This window comes from Callorhinus ursinus, unplaced genomic scaffold, assembly GCF_003265705.2.
Source record: "Callorhinus ursinus isolate GAN/ISIS: 27379988/994484 unplaced genomic scaffold, GSC_fseal_2.0 scaffold4, whole genome shotgun sequence".
Classification (NCBI taxonomy): domain Eukaryota; kingdom Metazoa; phylum Chordata; class Mammalia; order Carnivora; family Otariidae; genus Callorhinus; species Callorhinus ursinus.
In genome coordinates, this window is record NW_027397066.1 from 57,063,167 (window position 1) to 57,087,947 (window position 24,781).

A 24,781-nucleotide genomic window follows, 5' to 3' on the forward strand; every position below is an offset into this window, starting at 1 on the left:
GTCTTGTATGATGTCAAAAAGGAAAGTGTGTATATGGATAAACAGATAACAAAAAGTCGGGAAGGGTTACAAAACTGCTGCTTTTTGACAGAATGTAAAAAAAAAAAAAACAACTTAGTCCTTTTAATAATTGAGTGAGACTCAGCAAAATCTTTTGGTAACAACTTCTAAGTGAGGTAGTTTTATTTTTCTGGCATAAGGCAACCTAATTCAGCTGTTGCAGGTTAGTAGTAAAGGAAGGGACTGCTCAGTTGTTTTATGCTAAGTGTTTTAATGCTGAAAATGACCAAAATATTGTAGCAATCCAACTCCTCCAATTTTTATGTTTAGAATCTCACTTGGCTTGAATTTTCATGAAAGATAAACATGATCTATTTCTCAGCAGAATTTAAAGAATAGGCTTTTGCTCTTCATCTGGAGTTCTAACTTTAAAATCGCTACAAACAAGATTGGCTAATAGGTTTGGCTCTAGGGTGTGAATGTAGAAATTAGAAGAGAAATCAGAATCTCCCAGGATATTAAGCAGAACAACAAACAAGGTGATGTAGCTCAGTTTGGCAAACTAATTAGGACTTTGTTAGGTGCTATACAGGCAAAAACAAATAAAACTTCACTAAAATATTAGTACTATGAGACCAAACTTGCCTAACTTTTAAGTTTTTAAATTCCAGCTAACATGCAGTATGATAATAGTTTCAGGTGTACAGTATAGTGATTCAGCACTCCCATATATCACCCAGTGCTCATCACATAGTGCTCCTTAATCCCCATCATCTGTTTAACCCATCCCCCCACCACCGCCTCTCTGGTGACCATCAGTTTATTCTCCATAGTTAGAGGCAAACCAAGAAACACTATTTTTCTTCCCCTTGCCATGCTCATTTGTTTCATTTCTTAAATTCAACATAGCAGTGAAATCATATAGTACTTGTCCTTCTCTGACTTACTTCACTTAGAATAATACTCTCTAGCTCCAACATGTTGCAAATGGCAAGATTTCATTCTTTTTTATGGCTCAGTAATATTCCATCGTGTGTATATACCACATCTTCTTTATCCATTCATCCATCGATGGATACTTGGACTGTTTCCATAATATGGCTATTGTAGATAATGCTGCTATAAACATAAGGGTGCATGTGCCCCTTCGAATCAATATTTTTATATCCTTTGGGTAAATACCTAGTAGTGCTATTGCTGGGTCATAGAATAGTTCTACTTTCAACCTTTTGAGGAAACTCTGTACTGTTTTCTAGAGTGGCTGCACCAGCTTGCATTCCCACCAACAGTGCAAGAGGGTTCCCCTTTCTTCACATCCTTGCCAACACATGTTGTTTCTTGTGTTGTTGATTTTAGCCAGTTGTGAGATGGTATCTCCTTGTAGTTTTGATTTGTACTTCCCTGATATCCAGTGATTTTTTTTTTTTTGAGCATCTTTTCATATGTCTGTTGGCTATCCATATGGCTTCTTGGGCAGAAGACATGAATAGACTTTTTTTTCAATTTTTTGATTGGCTTATTCACTTTTTGGGTGGTGACTTATAAGTTCAGTATATATTTTGGATACTAACCCTTTATCAGATGTATCACTTAAGACCTGGCTAACTTTTAAAAAGCCATTTTAGGTATAAAAGCTGCTATTGAGAAGAGAGACATTTTCTAGCTGGTAAAGAAAACCAGACCAGTCAGTGGAAATCATGAGGGTAATACTGTGGCTTAACTTGTAGAAGAAAGCTCTCATAAATGAGGCCACCTGGCAGTGAAATAGGCTACCTCTAGGAGAAAATAAATTGATTATAGACATTTACGTGTGGGCTGAATGACCTCTGGAAGGAATTAGTGGAGTGAAAAGTTCTACTAGATGATCTTTATAGTTTTTTCTGACATTTGAACTTTTGTAATTTCTACTAAGTTCTTAGATATTTTCAAATGTGCTCTAATAGAATACTAGAAATAGAAAAAATAATAGAATAAGATGACACTAAGCTTTTGTCACTTTCATGGTCTAAATGAAGATCTTTCAAGAATTTACATGAATTTGTCCAGCTTATAGAAGAGGCCTTCTAACTGACACTAAATTATCAGCCTAAATATTGACTTCCACTGTAGTTCTTTTTTTTTGTGCTCGCTTCGGCAGCATATATACCACTGTAGTTCTTTTTATGTAAAAACACAAAAATGGCAGGTCAAGAATGGATCATAATTGCTTCTTCCCCAACACATGACAAAATAAACAATAGTAAAATCAGCCAAATCTCAACAGCCACTGCCAGAGTAAGAAAGAAAATAATTTAATATCATGAGCTTCAGAAAGAGGTGAGCAAAGGAAGAAGATATTTTGGTTTGGCATAGAGTTGCTCTTAACCCTGCCTCTGTATTCCAGAAGTGGAACGGGAGACAACACAGTTCTTGGAATGATCACTAATACCACCAAATTAGCAGTAAAGTGAATGAAATGTTGTCTTTTTGACTCTTCTAAATAATTGATATGACTGCTGGGGAGGAATAGGTCAAATGGAGGATGTGAGTGGGCTTACTATAGCTGAAAAAGGCCAACAGAACCTCTCCCCATGGAATAGGATAGATACTGACTTGATGGAGGACATGCTAGCTTAAAACATTGAACAAAATCTCAGAGCATGACCAGATCTATCTGCAGCGGACCTACGTGTCCTAAATTGGGCTCCCCTCCTCTATACCTGCAGCCGGCATAAAGGTAGGACACTAAGTACCTGCCTCACACTGGCTTATAGGAGAAAGCCAGTAGGCTCAGAGGTAGTGAAAGGGATACACTAACAGACTACAGAAAAAAAGTCTGGCTGGAAATGCCTCTGTCATGCACAATGTAAAAAAATAAATGACCTGGCATCTATGCAAATTACATTTAAGGGACAGAAGGAAAGCTAGAGAGGAGAGGAATAAGGGAAAGGGAATGGAGGAGCAGGGGGATTAACATTATTAACATTTAAAGAAAGATGAACCCAAGCTGATTTCTTTAGCTTTTAAAGTTTTGAAGCAAATCGATAGCATCTAAAAAAATTTAGTAATGAGAAATGACTCCATCTTAACTTTTAGAACCTCTTACTCTAAAGAAACATTAGTGACCGTTAATTTTCAGTTGCATTTTTTTCTTAAAACAAAATCAAATTCTCATAATTGAGAGAAGGTGTGTGATCCAGGTTTCTAAAAGTATTTCTATCTACTGATACCTATGTGCATGTACATATATGAAGTAAAATTCACAAAATATTTACCCTTACTGTGTGAGATGGACTCTATTTCTACCGTATTTTTTTTATTTTAAAAAGGTGTTGATGTTACAACCTTCAGTTTGAAAAACACTGCAGTGTACTTTAACACAAGGGTTTATGAATATAGGCAACAAAGTTTTGCAACTGCCTCAATTTGCTTTTACATTAGCATAACAAGGAAATAGTAATTGTCTTTCTCAGGAAAGTGTCAGGAAAAGTCTGCCACATAATAGCATTTCAGTAACAAAGGAATGAGCAAGTCTGAGTAAAATTCTTAAAATACTGTGCAGTGCTAAGTAGAGGGTTAGATTTTCTTACCTCTGAATCACAGTAGAGAGGAGGTGAGTTGATGGAACAGCACTTGGAGGCAAAGTCTGAGCGCTTGTCAATCAGCCCTTGGAGTTCCACGGCACTGGCATCAGGGAATTGTGCTCTTAATTGCTCTGCTAGTCTGAAAGACCATATTTATGTAAGGTTTTACTAGATGTATTTTATAAACCTTTCTGATGCAAGCTGATAACCCACTTCAGGTCTTTTACAATAGAAAAATGGAAATAGTTGCTCTTAAACTTCGGATCCATGGAGTGATTTTTAGCGACTCAGTTCAAGGTCAGAAAATGAAATCTCCACATCTCTTTTAAGACCCTAAAAGTAAACTTAAAATTTGTTGCTGGATTTGAATTCCAGTCTTTCCCCTTTCGTTTCCTCTGTTATATTAACATGGATCCCTTCCTCTCCTCTTCTTCCTGACTTTTCATCTTCTCTCCAGTGCTAGATTTCAAGCTCCTTAAAGAGTATTTCCCTCATGGAAATTTATGCCACCTTAATACTTTTTCTCTTCTCTCATTTTACACACATTCCCCCTCAGTGTGCCTACTTCTCAACTGGCTATGTTGGAGAAACACAAAGAAGGTCAGAAACTTTGGCTCTTGTTTTTAGCTCTACTATCAATTAACTTTCCATCTAGTTTTTAAGATGGCACTAGGACTTGAGTCCTCTGGATTGTCTGTAGAATCTTGGTATCTCTCTACTCTTATAATGGGCAACTCAGCCTGGTTTTAGGACCTTCTCCAGGAACTACTTGCCAGCCTAGTTGTGGGCAATGGGAGGTGGTAGAAACCCAAATTTATCTAGTTGCAGTAAGGTGGATGCTGGGAAAGGACAAGAGGGTTAGGGGGACTAGTTTGCTCATAATAGCATTACTGAAAAGAGTTGGTCCCAGCTGGAAGAAGAGGCAAGTCAGCCCAGAAGGAACTCAGAGAATGGAGAAAGAAAAAGTGTGGGTATGTGTGTGTACACTTGTGCAGGATTTCAAATACCTGGATGCAGTTGTCTCAATCTTTGATTTCATAACCCAAAGGTCAATTCTACTTCATTGCTATTTTTAATGTATTGAGATTATATAAATTGTCAGTTGCCCACGGAAACACTGGGGTACAAAACTTGTATTATCTGTTTAATGTTATTCTATGCTGTTTTCTGATCATTGGGAAATAAGCATTTTGAACTTAAGGCTTTCACAGTTTTTCATTTTCTTTTAGAGCTTTGCTAAAGTAGGCTTCAGGGGGGGTCATTGAAGGAGGCGACCTACTTTTGGAATTCTTAGTTCTTTTTGTGGAGTTCTATCTGTGCTTGCTTTAGGCCTATGTTGACCAAGATGATTTGAAATGGATCTAAGAAATCTACTTAATGAAGGTGGGAATGCCATGGATCGTTAGGAACCCAGTAAAATTCATTTCACTAGTATGGCCTTTCTTCTCTTGAGAAACACGACTATTGACTCTTGTACAACATTACTGATGATTATTTTCAATTTGTAAAGAATACATGCTGGTCATGGGTGGTATCACACTTGATTGAAAGTTGGGTTGTCTTGTCAGACACAATATGCCACGAGGTTAGGTAACCTTTTTCTGCAGTTTTACAGTTCAATTATGTGTGGCGACATCTACATAAGTTTTAGGGCAAGAATGTTGATGAACTCTGGGCTCATTTGGTGTTTTTTTGAATCAAGTTCCTGCAGGTCTTGTAATTTATACTTCTGTGGCTGTGTTCTAGTTGACCTCACCTGATACACATGACTTTTTCCCCCTCTGAAAAGAACTCCATTTCTTCCTTACATAAATACTAGATTCTACTTTTTTAAACTCTTGATTGCACCTCTTCTTTCTGTTGCTCACTTAGCACATCTTAATCCTCAACTATACTCTGAGACCACAAAACCAAACTAATATTGATAAATGTAGACAAAACAGCCAGAAAAGTCCCTTACTTTTTCTTATACTCAGTAAAAGTATTTTCTGAATAATCTGCACATAGTTTTTGTCCCTTGTCAATGAAAGAAGATAATTCCTTTTTCAGTTGAGGGCCCTGTAAGAAAACAATTACATACAAAATTATTTGTCTTGAAGCATTGTTCTAGAAGAACATTAAATCAGAATTCTGTTTAATGTATTAGTATGTGTGTTTATTATCTACACCAGATATTGACAAACATTCTCTACATAAGGCCAGATAGTAAATATTTTAGGTTTTGTAACCTATATATAGTTTCTTTTGTAATTACTCAACTCTGCCAATATGGCACACAAGCAACTATAAACAATGTGCAAACGAGGAGTAAGGCTGTGTTGTAGCGAAACTTTATGAACACTGAATTTTGAGTTTCACATTTTTGTCATAAAATTAAAAACCATTTAAAAATAGAAGACCATTCTTTGCTCACAGGCCATACAGCACAGACATTGGGTCCGATTTGGCCCATGAGCTACAGATTTCCAACCCTTGACTTCTACCAAGGTTGGTAAAGGAAATGTAGCGAGTGGTACCTGAGCATTCATACAGCCTGTAGCATCTTCAGAGTCACAGCATTCGGCAAGGCTTTTGAAGGTTGGCTCAAGTATTTTACTGAGGAATACTTCTGGGAGATGAGTTCTCCTACTTAGTTCAAATGTATACCTGGCATGAGAGGGAAAGGAGCGAATACTTTTTAACATGAGTAGATTTGTGTATGTGTGTCATGTTTGAAATTGGGTCTCTGTTATAAAGGCTGATCACCTGGCTTCTGCATCTTAATTAGAAATAAAAGGTTTAGGTAAAACTGACTCCAAATCAACAGGTTTGGGATTAATATTCTCATCGAAATGCAAATTATTAGTAGTTGCTTTGGAGCTATTCTGACTAGTTAATAATTAAAGCTTTATGTGTACTATATATACACATATGTGTATATTATATATAAACATCTATTTCAAATGCATATGGAGCTAGCTTTTGTGTAGCCATAATACAATGAACACTACATAAAGCATCAAGTAGGTACTGTGAATGGCTTTTCTGTGGAAGTAGATTTGTGTCAATCCTTCCATTGTCTTATTCCATTGCTCTCTATGCATTTATGAAAATATTTAGACAAATATACATTAGTCTAAAGTTAGTCTAAATTCTGATCTCTAATATTGGCCATTTTCCGACTTGTTAATCCAACCTATCTGTGAAATATTTCTATGCCATGGATGTGCACATACTTGTAGCTTATGCAGCTCATGGTATATGAAACATATGGCCTATTCTAGTTCTTCATTGGATGAAAACAGATGAATGGGAAGAAATGGCAAACCTTTCATTTCTTTGTCACTTAGTGCTAGTAAATATCAATACCGTCATGAAAAAAATTACTCTGATCAACTCTACTTACTGATCTATGGCTTTGGCATTCCCTTTGTCACACAGGTCTGTATTTGTGGGCCACTCGATGGCTGGCAGCTCAGGTGTTGGGGCAGCTGGCAGGAAGTAAGCGCACACAAACACGTCCATGGGCGTTTTTTCTTGACAACAGTCCTTAAACTTAGAATTCTTTGTGGATAAGTTGTCACAGATTTTTACTGTGTATTCAGGCAGCTATAAAAGCAATTGTGAGTTTGTGCACTGTTAGTTTCCTGGTTGGCCTCATTAAAAATAAGGCTTAGCCAAAGATATAAATGTAGGGATCCGAATGGGTACATGCACCCCAATGTTTACAGCAGCAATGTCCACAATAACCAAACTGTGGAAAGAGCCAAGGTGTCCATCGACAGAGGAATGGATAAAGAAGATGTGGTACATATATACAATGGAATGTTATGCAGCCATCAAAAGGAATGATATCCTGCCATTTGCAATGACGTGGATGGAACTGGAGGGTCTTATGCTGAGCGAAATAAGTCAATCAGAGAAAGACATGTATCATATGACCTCACTGATATGAGGAATCTCAGGAAACAAACTGAGGGTTGCTGGAGTGGTTGGGGGTGGGAGGGATAGGGTGGCTGGGTGACAGACATTGGGGAGGGTATGTGTCATGGTGAGTGCTGTGAATTGTGTAAGACTGATGAATCACAGACCTGTACCCCTGAAACAAGTAATACATGTTAAAAAAAAAAAAAAGATAGTAGGAAGGGAAAAATGAAGGGGGGGAATTTGGAGGGGGAGACAAACCGTGAGAGACTATGGACTCTGAGAAACAAATTGAGGGTTCTAGAGGGGAGGGGTGTGGGGGGGGATGGGTTAGCCTGGGGATGGATATTAAGGAGGCCATGTATTGAATGGAGCACTGGGTGTTATACACAAACAATGAATCATGGAACACTCCATCAAAAACTAATGATATGATGTATGGTGGTTAACATAACATGATAAAATAAAATTTAAAAAAATAAGGCTTAGGTAGGCTTACAAGCCTTGACCTGGTATATATGAAAGGTTCTGAGTCAGGTTATAGAAAAACACCTATTAACACAGACCTGTTTTCTTAGAGGAAGAAGACCACGCAATACAATATACCTATTTCTAAAGAGGTCCAAAGACTTAGAGTAACCTTTATCTAAAGCAACTGTTCAAATTCATATCTGCTTGAAAGGATTAGGTAAATGAAAAATGGTGGGAAAAAAATTGACCCAGTTATAACAGGTATAAACATGAGCACTTCCTAATAATCTAATGGTTGCAATATTGTTCAATAGAACTTTGTGATGAAATGATCTCTATCTATACTGTCCAATGCTATTGAGCATTTGATGTGTAGCTAGTGGGGCGCCTGGCTGGCTCAGTTGGTAGAGCATGTGGCTCTTGACCTCAGGGTCGAGAGTTCCAGCCCCATGTTGGGTGTAGAGATTACCTAAATTTTAAAAAATTAAAAAAAATATGACTAGTGTTTCCAAGGAATTGAGTTTAAATATTAAGTTTTAGGAATTAACTTAAGAACTTGTTTAATTATAATTAAACTGCACTGGGCTGTGCAGGTAGAATAAAGTCTCTGGAGTTAGATGATCTTGTCCTTGTGTGTGGACTTGGCCACTTCCTAGTTGTAAGACTTCAAATTATTCATCCTGGTTAATCTTGTTTCCTTATCTATAAAATGGGGTTAACAATACACTTAAATGTCACAAGGATTCATTGAGCTGATGTAGGTAAAAAGCAACCCAGAGTGCCTGCCACTCAGTACACGGCCCATGATGAGGATTCTCTTACCTCCTTGGCCATGCAGTCCTCAGAGGTAGACTCACAGCACTTGGAGAGGATTGTGTTGATCTCTTCAGCTAGTGGCAAAACATCCTCCAGATTAGCAGTTGGCACTTTCTGGGCTAATTTTATGAGATGGCTAAACAGTTAAAAATGAATTGTTAGCTCAGCACACTGTTTTCTTGGTTTCATTATGAATCTACACTCTGGAGGAATAATACCATAGTTTCAACTCTTTGTCCTCAAAAGCTGCATGGAACAAATCTGCTATGTATGTGATGGGTCTCATGTGCTAGAGCCACTATTCAAAATTCAGTCATCCCCAAGGAATCATTTTATGTTTTAATACTGATATGCAGCTTTTCTTCTTGCCAGGTCTACCTACTCAAAGCATGCCTTTAAAATGTTAGATCCAAAAGAACAATAAAGCACTAATGTCCCTATTCATGGGGCCAATGTCATATATTTGTGGCCCCTCATTGTACTTTTAAAAATGGTTTATAAATTCATTTAGAAACTACAGATTAAAAAGAAAGAAGACCTATGGCCCTAGATCACAGAATTAATAAATGTTGATATTTTGGTTTATAACCCTGAAGCATTTTATAAGGTTTATCAAGTGTTAAGTATTTCATCAGGGATTATACTCTGCTATACTATTTATATATTTGCCTTTTTCACTTAATATATCAGGAATATTTCCTGTATTAAGTATTCTTTTTAAATTGTGGCAAAACACATAACCTTAAGTTTGTCATCTTAACTATTAAAGTGTATAGTTCAGTAGTGTTAAATTTATTTACTGTAAGGGTCCTGGGATCGAGCCCCACATCGGGCTCCCTGCTCAGCGGGAAGCCTGCTTCTCCCTCTCCCACTCCCCCTGCTTGTGTTCCCTCTCTCGCTGTGTCTCTCTGTCAAATAAATAAATAAGATCTTTAAGAAAAAAAACGTAAATATCTGTAAGTATAACAGATCTCTAGAATCTTTTCATCTTGCTAAACTGAAGCTGTATACCCATTAAACACTGATCGCCTCCACCCCAGGCTTTTGACAGCTACCTTTTTACTTTTTTTTTTTTAACTACTTTAGATACTACACAGAAGTGGAATCATACAGTATTTGTCTTCCTGTGACTGCTTATTTTGCTTAGCATAATGTCCTTAGCATTCATCTCTGTTGTAGCATGTGACAGGACATTTTTTTCAAGACTGCATAATATTCCATTCTATATATATACTACATTTGCTTTATTCATCTATCGATAGACATTTGGATTTCTTCTACCTCTTAGCTATCATGAATAGTGCTGCAATGAACAAGGGTGTGCAAATATCTCTTTGAGATTCTACTTTGAACACAAAAGTGATATTGCTGAATCATAGGATTCTATTTTTAAATTTTTGAGGAAATTCCATACTGTTTTTCGAAATGGCTGTACCATTTTCCATTCCCATTAACAGTGCACGAGAATTTCAATTTCTCCACATTCTTGCCAACAGTCATTTTTTGTTTTGGTAGTGGCCATCCTAATGGGTGTGAGGTGACATCTCTTTGTGGTTTTGGTTTGCATTTCTCTTATGATTAGTGATGGTGAACATCTTTTCATGTGCTTGTTGGCCTTTTATATATCTCTTGAATAATTGTTTAAACAACTCAATGAAACAGAATTGAATACTTTCTTACTGAGTTATGGAAGTTCCTTACATTCTGGATATCAAACCCTTGTTAGATATACTTGCAAATATTTTCTCATTCTGTAGGTTATCGTTTTACACACAGAAATTTGTTTGATGTAGCACCATTTGTCTATTTTTGCTTTTGTTGTCTATTCTTGGTCATTTGTAAGAAATCATCACCAAATCTAATGTTCTGAAGCTTTCCCTCTTGTTGTCTTCTAAGAGTCTTATAGTCTTAGGCCTTATGTTTAGGTTTAGTCCATTTTGAATTTTAATATATGTATAAGGTAAGAGTTCGATTTCATTCTTTAGCACGTGGATATCCAATTTTCCCATCACCATTTGTTGAAAGACTGTCCTTTCCCCATTGTGTAGTCACAGCACCTTTGCTGAAATTTATTTGGCCAAATATCTAAGAGTGTATTTCTGAGCTCTCTGTTCCATTAGTCCATCTATTTTTTTCTAATGCCAGTCCCATAGCATCTTGTTTATTATTGCTATGTAGTATGTTTTGAAATCCTGAAGTGTGAGGCCTCCAACTTTGTTTTTCTTTTTCAAGATTGTTAGGGCTACATAGATCCCCTTGACATTCTCTATGAATTTTAGGATTTTTTTTTCTATTGCTGCAAAAGATGCAATTGAGATATTGATAGTGACTGCACTAGATCTGTACCTTGCTTTGAATAGTATGAGCATTTTAACAATATTCTTCCATTCAATGAGCATGGAATGTCTTTCCATTTATTTGTATCTTCTTCAGTTTCTTTTGCCAGTATTTTATAGTTTTCATTAAATATCTTTTTACAATAGCATTATAGCAAACCATATGGCATTCTCATATGGATACACTATAACTGATAGAAGTAGTCTCCATTCTAGGGAAATTTAGGAAGACTCTGATTTTTTTCATATTTAAAAAGAAATGATGCAGCAATATATTAGCTAAGTCTTCGTTCACATTCAGTGCTATTTCCCTGGGATAAATTCCCAGACACTAATGTAAGTATAAATTAATAATTAAGATAGGTATATATTTTATAGGTGGTTTTGCATTATAAATCCTTATGTTCTATTTGCCAAATACACCATCTTAATGCAAAAGGAAAAGGAGAGGGAAGGTCTAGAGAAAATGCCATTTAGTATTTGAGTATTTCTACTAGAGGATTATTTTTAAAGAACTTAAGAAAGTAGTTTCTATTACCACTAGAGAACCTTAGGATCTGATGCCAGCACAAAACAGTTTTTTTAAATTAATTAATTAATTAATTAATTTATTTATTTATTACCATTAGAGGAGGAAAAAAGCTTGTGGATCAGAGTAAAAAGAATTAGAGACTGTAGATACTGGAAAGATAAATCTGAGCAAAGTCTAGAAGTCTGAGTTGTGTTAAGATAGAAACTGTCAAAATTAAAATCTAGTGTTAACAGTAGCCACACAAAAATTAAAGTGGAGTTTACAAATAATTAGAATACATTCACAAAGCTTAAGAGATGCACATTATATATAGCACAAAACTGCATAGAACAAATAGGAATTCAGGAAGTCTCATCCCAAGGAAAAAAAATAGGCAAAGGAAATAACAGGTGATGAACAAAAACATGATTTTTTGTTTTTGTGTTTGTGTTTGTGTTTGTAATACATACTAACATGAATACTGAAGAAACAATTTCTAGTGGTCTACCAGTTTTCCCATGTGCATGTGGAAAAGGTTGATTAAGAGCAAATCTCATGTTTTACAAAATAGCCTATTTATTCAGATTTTACATAGAGAAGAACTAGACTGTATTTTTGTGAATTATAGGAACATAAGACTATGGTGTATATATTCTATTACAAATATTTTCTTAGAGCATCCTAATATTATGGATAGTATAGAAGCAAACAGCTAAACATATTGATGATGCTTAATCTTTACCTGAGCCTTGATTTCTCCTTCCCATAAGCAGCATATTGTGAACAGACTCTATTTGACATAGTGGTGAGAAGTGATAAATGTTTCATCTGGAGTCTCTAGGAGATAAGTGAGAGAATTCTATTAGATGGTCAAGATCCATTGAAAGCAGTGTTCAGGAATGGCAAAAACAAACAAACAAAAAAACCCGAAAACCTCAAAACTATTTTTTTTTTACCATAAAACTGAATTCTGACCAAAGGAACTTATTGATATTCCTTTCCTAGAGGTGGTTATGTTTGTTTTTCCAATGAATGAAATGTAAAGGAGGCATTTTAGAAAGTTTTACTGATTATAGAATCTGAACTCCCGTTATTTAAGTTGAATGGCATTAATAGAAGAAAAAAATAGAACATAAATACATAATAAAATGATACCTACCTCTTTCAAAAAGCATATTGTTGGGCCTGGTGAGGTACAGCAGGATCCCACCATAGAGAGATAACTCTTGGTATAACTGACTAAGAGCGACAGAGGGGCTTGTCCATAGTTAATGGAATATTCATACATAAATCTGTGGGGGGGGAAATAAGACTGGTCAAAACATTGGTGGGAAGCAGAATGTACTTTTTCATAGGCATTTTGATGGAAAAAGGATGCATTACATTAGTTCAGTTTTATCATATGAAAAGCACTAAGGATTTAAAGAATGGGTTACAATACTAGTCAATTTTAATCACTATTTTCATTTATTTCTTAAATTTTCATGTGGATTACTTAAGAGGAAGGGCTATTTGTCTCCTTTTAGTTAGTGTCTACAGCCGCATGGCCCATGGTAATTGCTTATTAATGTTGATTGAACAAATTAAAATGAGATACATTTACCTTTCATGATCTATCCCAGTTTACTATTTGATAATTACTATGTGTAGGCTTGCTTATTTGCTGAAATCTTTAATTTTTAGGAGCATAAGCCCTTAAGGGTCTGTTGGATACTCTGAAATCTTGGGCAAAATGCTCTCTGAAAATTTTCAGGGATGGGAAAGCCAATGAGTTTTTATAAAATCATGACCTTAACTATAAACTTCTAAAGCCAATTTGAGTGACATTGCATTTGACTTTTGTATATGTATTTTGCCATGATCATAAACAGAATTATATTGCTGTGCACATTTTAAATGTTTAATGTTCAGAAAAGTTTAAGGTTTTTTTATTCCTACATCCCTAGAAACAGTTGTGAACGTGACATGTTATACCACATAAGTGAACATGTAACTTTGACCATCTCATTGTTTAACATTCATGAGTAACCAGGTTATATATTTTTATATTAGCCTTGGAAGACCACAAAAACTAACAAAAATGGGGGAAAAAATCTATCTGATAGAGTGTGCAAGGATCCCTCGCATAAAGAAGATCCCAATAGCTGTCAAATATTTGAAAATGTCACAGAGAGAGGAAATCCAAGTGATTCTGCTTTAGACAATAGAACTAAGTTTGGGAGGTTTTAGAAAGTTGACTTCATCTCTGTCTGAGAAAGGCATTTACGATAATTAGCACTGATGGAGATGAAAAGTCTTGGGTAGGAGTTAAGTTCTTATTGGAAATTATCCAGGTTGCTATAGAAGAGGTGTTTGTATAGAGGGTTAGATTCAACACACTTCTGGTATTTTTATGCCCTGAAGTTTTACTTAGGATGAAAGCAGCTTACTGCTCAGCAAAGTCTTTGGGATCTTTCCTGAATGCCTCACAGATTTCATCATTTGTTGGCTCTACGTAGGTAGGAAATTCTTGTGGCTGGTGCCTCAGGGCGGCCATACAGAGTTTCTGTTCAAGGCCCTCTCTGGTACAGCACTCAGCAGTTCCTGGGTGTACTGGGAATGGAGAGTCCTTTTCACAGGACCTAGCAGACAATGCTGAGGTCTAGAATGAGAGAAGAGAAACAAGTCAGCTCGTAAATGGAAGTTTCCCGGCTCTTAGTTCTCCATTCAATATGACCATCTTAGTCTTAAGTTTAAAAATTCTCATTAGTAACAAACCGTCCATGACAAAAGCTTCACACCTACTTTCCATCAGACTCTCAAAACTTAGGAATTCTTAGGAACTCTTTTTTGTCCTTATCTCTTTTTTTCAGTGAATTCCTTTTCCATTTCTTTCCCTGAAAAATCTCCTGTTTTTCTCTTTTCTCTTTTTTTTAATTACCTCTTTTCAAAAAAAAAAAAAGTTTGAAAAGAGTCAACACGTTTTTAAAAATGCTTTGAACAAATAGGAGAAAGAAGGTGTTTTTTTAAAAAAAGGGCAGTGCCATTTCTATTTTGTTATGATCTGTCTCTACAAACCTGGAGCTTATCTCTGGTCAAGTGACACTTAGCAAATACATGAAATAAAATGTAAACAAAATAAAAATATATTAGTGATCATGGTTGGTAGTTTATTTTAAGGTGGTGCAGAAGGTCAGGTTTTAAATGATGGATATTTGCAGAGTTGGTGGTGGGAGAAAAGGATTAAAATTCTTAGAAGTTACATAAGGGCCAGATGAAGCAATTAATGGCTAAGAATAATCATTGTGTAGGATATATTCTAATCAGATCTTTGGAGCATGGTTTCTGCAGGCTTGAGCAAGCAGATATTTGTAGAGGCCTTTATCAAGATGAATCTAAATGTCCTTTGTGTGAGGCCTGATGACTGCATTCGTAAATTGCTAGAAGCACCTGTGGTTTCACTTTTTTCAGCTCCCGTCTACATTTTGAACCCTGTCACTTCAGCATTGTAACTTCTGCATATATACTTGAAGGGAGAACCTGGTATATGGTTATAGGGCAACTTTTGAACCCCCAAATAATTTGAGGCAAACACTAAATTATTCTGGGGCAGTTGGTACCAGTCTTAACATGATAAATGTATGTGCATGAGTAGGCTTTTAAGAGACACAGAATATATTACAAGAGGTTCATGAATTAATATATGTCCCAGTTTTCTCATTTGAACCTTGTAAGACTGATGGGCAAAACTGATTCATTATACTAGAGTAAGTCTGGGCTCTGGGGGTAACAGGCTTTATATGTCTCCCAAACTTGGAGTAGGTGGAGTTGCTGTCTAAGATTTCTCCAAGATATGGTATAAAAGCCTATCCTGGCTTCTTTGTCTGGGCCACCGTGGACATGGCCAGCCACGTGAACCTACCCTGCGGTCATAGCAGTCGGGGTCAGCTCCTTCAGCACAGCAGGCTTCTGTCAAGGAGACAACTTCATTCACAAGGTGACAGATCTGTTCAAATGTGCCACTGGGAAACTTTCTGCTGTATAAGACCATTGACCTGAGGGGGGAAAAAAGCAAGTCAATATATATATATATATATATATATATATATATATATATATATATATATAGAATTTTTAAAAAATTTCAAAAAATTTCACATTTGCTCAAATTAAAACATGAAATTCGTTGAGTCTTTAACAAGCATATTGCACACCTTGATTAGTGAAAAGAACAGGAGGTTGACTTTTAAAACATAGTTTTTGTTCTAGGCAAACTTCTCTTGTAAGATGGAAGTTGGATTTGGGGTTTTATCCGAGCAGCCTCCTGTTCTTTCCTCTCTCAAGCCTCCCCAGTAGGACCCATTCTGTATCTTGTTGTCTTTGTTTGCCATGGTCCTTCTGTATACTCTTTGCATTCTAATTTACCTTAGAAAACTGTGCTTGTTCTCTTAACTCTATTAATAAAGTTACTGCTAACAAATTCTTAGACCCTAGTAACAATAATTCAACTTGTCTAGTAACAATAATTCAACCGGAATCTTTGGATGTCCTCCACTGGCCTGATGGCCATGCCCACACTGACCTTGGGTTCTATCCTTTTAAAATGTGCAGAGAGTGGTTCAGCATGCTGAATTGAAGTTCCCTCAGATGTGGTTTCATTCAAGGTCCAGTAACTAAGAGCATGAGCGAATACCTCATACTTACAAGGATGTGAAGTCCTCTTTTCCCAGACTGGCAAGTTCCTTGCAAACTTTATCCTTCTCATAATCTCGGCCTAGGAACCAGAAATAGAAGTATCTGTATCTTTTCCTTTTTAATGACTGCTACATTATATGTATGTGTCTTCTACAGGATTCATCTAAGGTGAAAGTAGCATTTTTCTCTATATACAATTTCATTTTTGCTTGTCTTTCTAGCTGTTTTCTTACAGATGAATTTTATGGCCTGCTATAAATTGTGACGGACAGCAGAACAAATGCACTAATGCTGAAAGTAGAAAAGTCAAATGATGTCAGAACCATTGACATGGTAATCCTTCTCATGGGCCCCTTCTTTACAATAACGCTAAGATGGAACTTTTTATCCTTCCCTTCTTTGTCTCCATGTCACCAAAGGTGTTGAAAGAAACAAGAACAAAAAAATAAATGGAGAGTATGTCTACATATATCCATAGTGGAGAGCTAGCCCCACCTAATGCAGGACTTTAAAGGAGGTATGTGAGCTGGTGTTGCCACCGTAACCCCATTACCCACCTCCAAATTCTATCCAGAAATGCTAGGAATTCAGCTCAGGGGGGGAAAGTAGAAATCTGACCGCTTTCTCAAAAAATAACTTGCCTGTGTGGTGGGTTTAGAGGAATGGGTGGAGAGCACTTCCTCTCATTTCAAGCGTAGGGAAAGGCTTAAAGGAAAACACTCAGACCTTGAGAGGGGGCTCCTGGAGTTTGGGGTACGATGACAGGTGTCTGATTCAGACTAGAGAATGCTAGAGGAAGGGAGGTGCTGGCGAAGTGGCCTGGGGCAACAAAGGAGAAGGCTTTGAGTGGGAAGCTGTATTGTGACCTGTGGACCTGATTAAGATCAAGCAGGAGAGCAAGCCCGCCTGGACTTGTCTTAATTTTGGGGTGGGGCTAGGCTATCTAGAGGGCAGGGGGCTGTCAACAGTGGATATCTCCATGCAAAGGTGACAACTTGAAAAGTCTGAAGGTACTGGCTGGATGTAAGAGATCCCAGAAATGATGGTAAAGAGCTCCCTAAAGAACCCATAAAGGAAAAATATCGACTTGGAATAACTCCTGTAAGCAGTGGAAACACTATCTCACAAAACTGTCTGTTGAATTAATGTTCCTGCTGCTTACCTCTCCTGCTAGCTTCTCCCTTCCCTATGTTAAAACTGGAAAGGGTAAAAACCATCTAGAGAGGGGCGCCTGGGTGGCTCAGTCGGTTAAGCATCTGCCTTTGGCTCGGGTCATGGTCCCAGCATCCTGGGATCGAGCCCTGCATGCGTCGGGCTCCGTGCTCAGCAGGGAGCTTGTTTCTCCCCCTCCTTCTCCCTCTGCCTGCCTGCCTGTCTGCCTACTTGTGATCTCTCTCTGTCAAATAAATAAAATCTTAAAAAAAAAACCGTCTAGAGATTGGGAGGAAGGCGGAGAGAAGAAAAGTGTACAGGTCCTTTGTTGCCGCTGTAGGCAACAGGACTAACACGGGGGGGCGGGTAGCTTCAACTTCAAAAGAACTTACAAATGTTTGACTATTCAACAAACCAGCCATTCCCTTGACTGTTAGGAGGTAGTCCTTTTGAAGGACCAGAGAGGACCTCTTTAAGTGAACAGAAAAATCATCGAACCTACTCTTAGGTCCATCCAAATGGTTGGGAAAAGGTAGTTCCCACAGGAGGAGAGGAGTTCTGTACTGATGAAGACCCACCTGTTCACCATACCTACTACATAATACAATAGGGTGGATGTGGGGAAGTAGTCCATACAGTTATTTCCTGATGCATCAATTATGCAAGTAAGTCTAGGAAACATTCCAACATTTCATGATACAGCTTTTGGGGGGGAAAGTGCAAGAAGAATATAAATGGCCCAGTTTCTAAGTGTGTTAAAGTTTAGTAGGTTTTTTTTCCCTGGATTTTAAATATTGAGCAACCCATCTCAGGTATTACAATGGCAACTTCTATCATGACTTTGACCCTCCTACATGGCCTTGCCTCTCACAGTTACAGCTTTGAAAGCAGGAACATAAGGAAGCCAGGGTTGAAAGTGGCTTTTGATGGTTTGGAGTGCAGGTGGTGGCGCTTGGATACAAGCTGGAGAGAAATTATTTTTCTTTTGTTTTTGTTTTTCTTTTGAGAAGGTTCTCTTGAGGATGTGTTAGACTTAATGGCAAAAACCTCCTGTAGAGGAAGCTGTTGCCCCTCTATCTTTCAGGTGGACTGCTCAAAGTATATTACTGCAGTGGGAAGAGTCAGAATTGAGGGACAAAGATACTTTGAGCCCCTTATTACAAATTCCATCAAAATCCTAAAGGGTGTGGAAGAAACTACATGTTCAAATCTCATGTTATCTTGGAAATCAGGCCAAGACAATAGGATTGATAAAGTTAACAGTGGAGTATAAAAAGCTACTTGCAGTGAACCTGTTAGAGCTGAGGACCTTCACATCTAGTACATCTTCTGGAAATGTATTGACTAGTTTACAAGGTCGGATATTGTCACAGTTTCAAAAGATCAAATAGTACCAAAAACTTCCATTAATCATTAATGGTATTCAATGAGACTAGTGATTAGGGCATGGGGGAAAGAATTTAGGGGAGAGCTGTCCTCCTATAGTGAAGAATGTGCCATTAGGATGTCCATAGAGTTGTTGTTTTAGGTTGTTCCTAAGGTAGAGCTAGGAAAAATAGCTGGGTGTTAGATTTTAGTTCAATGTGCGAGAATTTTATTATAGCCATGACTACTAAATGAACTGCTTTGTGAAGAGGTGAGTTTGTTTTGCCCTGGAAATAATCAAGTTGAATTTAAATAACCATAATTATTAAAGATTCTTCAATTTAGTACAAGATTGTAACCTCATGATCTCTAAGAGCACATCCAAAGGTTTACAAAATAATTCCTTTTAGAAATAGTAAGAAATTATATGGACCCCCCCCCAAAATTTACAGTGTTTTAAACCACAAAAAATAATTCTCCAATAAGAACTTTTCTCTTTTTAATGCAGAGGAGCCAACTCTGTTTAATAAACTTTCCCTATAAAAATAGAGGTCATTTTGTTACTTTGATTGCAAACACTCAGTAACATGAAAAGTGAGAGCCTGTATTCAAATGGTGCACCTCTGATGAACACTTAAAGAAATATTTTGTTTCTAGCCTTCCAGATTCAGATTTCTCACTTCACCAAAAAAGAAGTTTCAGTGTGTTCTGGGAATGGGAGTACATGTGAATGTAGTATAAGTAGATGCCACAGATTATCCTCTGTTCAATAGCTTTAATTAAATCAACTGGTGTTTGCGCTAAAATGCATTAGAATCCACAGGTGTTAGGTACTGCTTTAGTTAGAATGCAAAATAACAGCAAAGTGGGGAAACTCGATCAACTAATGACTTAAAGTGGTTTGGGAATAATTTTTGCTCAAAGTTCAGCCTTGGGCTTGACAGAAGCAAGGAAGGAAGTTCAAAAGAGAGTCATTGAGAATGTTTAGAATTAAAATATAAGGGTAAAATATTTCTCTTAAAGAAATAACCTGTAGAGGAAGCTGTTGTACTATGTATCTTTCAGGTAGAATACTCAAAATGTTTCTGATTAAAAGAATTTTTTTCACTTATTTATTTACAACGATCTATAGCTTCTAAGCCTAAGCAAGTATGTTAATAATTTTCTCATGGTCCAAAAAGCAAATATTGAAGTTAATTTGCAATGTGATTATTACAAATTGATTCCTTATTCCATGGAGTACTGCTAAATTTTTCATACTGGTGGAACTCCCTTTGATTCATATAATTAAATCCTATCTAGAATGAATTGTAAATGACATAGTCTGTTCTTTAATGTTCCATGTGGTTATAAAGAAGGCAATCTGAACTTTGATATGGCCCCAGTAAATATTGGCATAATCTCAGTGACCCTGGTGAAATCATTTTCACATCAAGTGACCCCTTGGCACTAAATGTTTACAAATTTCATTAACAGTTTTGCTTTTTGCAATAGCCTGTCTCATTTCTCTCTGTATTGTGAAATATTCTGGTAAATCGCATCTAATTCTAGACTTTTGAAAACTTGACTTATTTTTGGGAAATTTTTATTGCTTCATGTCCCTCTCAAAATAGCTAACAATATTCACACATGCAACGGATATGGTTTGAAGACCTGTATCAGGTATTGGGTTCAGTACTGAATATACAATGGGGAGCCAAATAGACCTGTTTCTGCCCTCATGGAACTTTCAGTCTAGTGGGGATAGACAATCAGCTACTACCACCTTGGTACAAACTTCGCTAAAAAGTGTATTTTGAATGCTTTAACCACGGTTAGAATATTTCTCTGAAACCATTTTGGTCCTTTATAAAAGTTGTTTGTATACCAGGAATGATGGCTGTACTCTAAATAACACTGAATTGAAAAATGCTTATACAAAATGCTAGAAACTATATTACATTGCTATTTTCCTGTTGTGTTCTGGAGAATCATGGGCTTTCAGAGCTCTGTTGGGCATTCTGTATTTCTGTAATTTCATTCCTTTGGCATTTTCATTTCTATTATACACTGATAGACTAATTTGTCAGAAAAGGTCAGGATATTTGGGGTGTGTGTGTGTTTAAACCATTTAAAAATATGGTTTGTAGTGTTTGTTCTGACTAGTCAGGTTACATGTTGATTGCAGAGTAGTGGTTTTACTTGAGAAATTGAACATTGCTGGACTGGTTTAGGAAGCTACCCTAATTAATGGAGCTAAAGAAAACTACTGATTTATTACTGGAAACACTGTCAATGAAGTGGCAAATTAATACTTTATTTCATTTTTCAGGCTTTTGTGGTTCTCCTATCTATTGACATTTTACATCGTAAAGCATTGATCTGGCTTTTCATATTGATAATGATTGCAGGTAGGTGTGTAGTTTTCTGGGTTTGAGTCCATAGAAAGAAATTCAATCTTTTAATACTAAACCTAGAACTCTACATGACATCTATGTATTAAACCATCTAGAGGAAATTAAATGTACCTCTTAGGATACCATCAGAGGAACAAATCTTCATTTTAGACTTTGAACATTAAAAAAGCAGTAGGATATACAGGGTCAGTGAGTCAGTTGCCCGAAAACTAAAATTGCAATAGAGAATGACTTCCTAGGCTCATTCAAATTTAATATCCTTGGGTCCACTGCGGGCGGTTGTCTATATAGAGGCTACACCCACCAAAGTCTCAAAGGAGGCATTCTTCCTTCATGCATCTCATTCCACCTCCCCTTCGTTTCACAGGTTGGGCATCTTGTCATCTACAAATGCTTTTGCAGGGGTGAATATTAGGGAGCAAGTTTCTTTCTGCCACCTTTGGGATGCATGAGAGTGCTACCTTCAACATATTGATTTAGAAATTTAGAATGCATTGCAGCGCTTAGTTTTTAAGCAATATAAGAATGAAAAGGTACCATGCAAGAAACTCTGAAGCCACCAATACTTAAGGAACTGACGTCTCATAGAGCTAAGCATGTAACACCAATAGTGCCCATTGCCGTAGAGGAGATTGAAACAAAGCATTACACAACCTCAGAACGAAGAGGGCTTTTAGAAAGTCTCCTGAAAGTAACTATTACTTGGAGTGGATCATGAATAATGGGCAGGATTTTAACAGGAGTAAATGAATTGGAAGAAGTATTTTAAGTGGAGAGAACAACTTGGAGAGATCTGAAGTTAAAAAAAAATCACAAGTCCTATTTGGAAAAAAAAAAAAGTCCTATAAGGAAATGGAAACGTGGACTTTAACACATGCTTGAAAGACAAAGTTTTACTTTTTAGGTAATGGGGTATCCATTGAAATATATTCCTATAGGGGAATTCAAGGGAGAATAATCTTGAATTTAAGATAGTCAGTAGTACCCTTTTATAAGACTGTTCTATGAAATGTTAATCTAAGTAAAAATGCTTAGCACCTCTCCTGCCTAATGTGATGAACATCCTGTATTAGCAACTTTTTGTAACAAAATCCAGTGATGATATACATTATCAGATATTCTATAATCTTCTGATGTGGATATCCTGGGATTTGTTCCAATCCTTCTTGCAGGTGGTAGGTTAAATTACTTTCTGGTAAGAATACAGAAGAGAAAGTAAAAATAGAAAACGCCCAGAGAGCAGGGAAATGAGTTAACATGCACCCCAGTCATCTCCTGGCCAGCTCTCACTGGATCTGGCAAATAAAAGGGTAGCCTGTCAACACTGAGATGCCTTGGCTCAGTGCTCCTTTTCTCTGAGAAGTTTCAACTTGTCACGGGACCCAGAAACCTACTGTACTAGACTTCTATTGCTACTGTGACAAATTACCACAAATTTAGTGGTTTAATCAATACAAGTTTACTAGCTTATAGTTCTGACAGACGTCTCATTGGGCTAAAGTCAAAGTGTCAGTAGGACTGTGTTCTTCCTGGAGGCTCAAGGGGATCATCTGTTTCCTCGCCTCTTCCAGCTTCTAGAAGTGGCCTACATTTCTTGGGCCCGGGCTCTCTTCTCCATCTTCAAAGCCAGCAATTTTGCACCTCTTTTTTCCTTGGTCACACCTTCCTCTGACTGTGTTCTGATTCTCTTCCACCTTAAAGCACCTTGTGATTACACTGACCCCACCCAGATAATCTGGCATTATTTTTCTGTTTGAAAGCCAGCTGATTCCTTTTATCACCTACAACCTTAATTCCCTTTTGCAATGTAACCTACCCTATTCACAGGTTCTAGGCCTTAGGATGTAGGCCATTTTGGAGGGCCCTTATTCTGCTTACCATATATTCCTATTTAAGCCTCAAGTCACCATCAGGTGGCTCTAAACAGAGACCAGAATTGGGGTGGATTTGTATCAGACAGCCTGAACCCTGGAATCCTACCCATCAGTTGTACATGCTCAGGCTTATCAGTTCATTAAGCTCTCAAGAGTGATCCTGACTTTGACGTAGTTCATCTTTTGGATTCCAGTTATCAGATTATCAGGTTTTGTATTGTATCTTAATATGAATTGATTGGGGAAGAGATGGGGTTTAATTAGGAAGCCATTGCAATAGTCGGGTGAAGGGGAACAGGATCTGGACAAAGACGGTATGTGGAAATGTAGTGGATATGAGAGGTGGTGTTCACCAGGCCTTGAGCTAGATACATGCAGGAGGGTAAAGGAGAGAATAAAAAGGGAATACCAAGGAGCTTTCTATAGTAGAAGGTTCTGTATAAGGCTGATGTATTTCGGAGCTGAAAATGGTAGAATGTGGAAATGACTGAATATAGACAGCAAAAATGGATACAATAAAATCCAGGAAGTCTCTACAGGGTGGGACATAAATGATTCCAAGGTACTGGGAAAATAGGGAAATTAGAAGACAGAGCCAGATCCATGGAGTACAGATGAACTAGAGTTTGGATCAGTTACAGATGACCATAGTAGGCAGCATGAATTTTATCTAATTCCCCCTAAACTAGTGCTAGTGAACTGGTTTTCTCTCTTGTTCTTATATTAGTGAACGATTGTTCAGATATCTGTCCCATGAGAGGCAGCCAAGCCATGATTTGAGCATTGTCTTTGTAAACCTAACTAATCTCTCTCAAATTCTGGTTCTGCCACTTACTAGCTTGGTTTCCTTAGATAAGCTACTGACTCCTCCCTCCTACAGATTCTCACTTTTAAAGTGGGGACAATAATGCTGAGTTGATCAGGGCGTTATAATGATGAAATAGATCTATTCAAAAGGTCTTGAACATGCTGGGACATTGTGAATATTGTCTATTTTATTCAATGCATAGACTCTAAGACCAATGTTTCAGTGGATAATTTATAAATCTTATTTTTATAATTAGGGTTTACTACTTTTAGGATGTCTATTAGGTATTCTAATTGAAATTTAATTTTCCTTAAATACTCAAAACTACCTTTTGAGATCGGTACTCTAACAATCCTAACTTTGTGATTTTACACAAAACCTCTATTGAACACATACTACCTGGCAGGTGGCATTCTAAAACTGGGAACTAAGGAACAGAAATAAACTCCTTGATCTCCTGGAGCTTAGGGTCTACATTTTGTATTTGTTATAATAAACAGATGAACAGCTGGTGATCAGGTAAGGTGATGAGTACTAAAAAGAAAAATATAAAGCAGGGTAAGGGGATAGAGAAAAATGAAGTGGTCAGTGCTATTTGAGATAGGTTGGTCAGGGAAGCCTCTTCTATACATGAACTTGGAGCAGACACATGGAAGAGGTGAGGAAGGGAGCCATGTGGATATCGGCGGGGGGGGGGGGGGGGGTCAGTGTTCTAAGAGGAGGAGGGAGCTAGTGCAAGCTCCTTAGGTGCAGAGCACGTAATGTGTGGGAGAGTGTAGAGGTCTGTGGCTGATGCAGAGTGAAGGGGAAAACAGAGCAGGGTAGCTGTGGGCAGAACAAAGAAGTTAAGTTGCCATAGGTACCCAGGGAGAAGGGTAATCAATGCCTCTTAAAGAGTCTTCATCTCTTACT

At 37.3% G+C, this 24,781-nt stretch overlaps 1 protein-coding gene across 2 annotated transcripts in view; it reads right to left on the bottom strand.

Moving 5' to 3' along the window:
* Window positions 1-24,781, bottom strand: part of GC (GC vitamin D binding protein) — a 32,263-nt gene that overhangs the window by 4,038 nt on the left and 3,444 nt on the right. For both annotated transcript variants that reach the window (XM_025887283.2, XM_073891778.1), the window contains exons 2-11: window positions 16,284-16,353; window positions 15,502-15,634; window positions 14,030-14,241; window positions 12,760-12,892; window positions 12,343-12,437; window positions 8,760-8,889; window positions 6,949-7,151; window positions 6,080-6,209; window positions 5,524-5,621; window positions 3,570-3,702 (exon numbers count right to left, since the gene is read on the bottom strand). In XM_025887283.2, coding sequence (XP_025743068.1) covers window positions 3,570-3,702; window positions 5,524-5,621; window positions 6,080-6,209; window positions 6,949-7,151; window positions 8,760-8,889; window positions 12,343-12,437; window positions 12,760-12,892; window positions 14,030-14,241; window positions 15,502-15,634; window positions 16,284-16,353 — 1,337 coding nt within the window. The remainder of the gene's footprint in view (window positions 1-3,569; window positions 3,703-5,523; window positions 5,622-6,079; window positions 6,210-6,948; window positions 7,152-8,759; window positions 8,890-12,342; window positions 12,438-12,759; window positions 12,893-14,029; window positions 14,242-15,501; window positions 15,635-16,283; window positions 16,354-24,781) is intronic.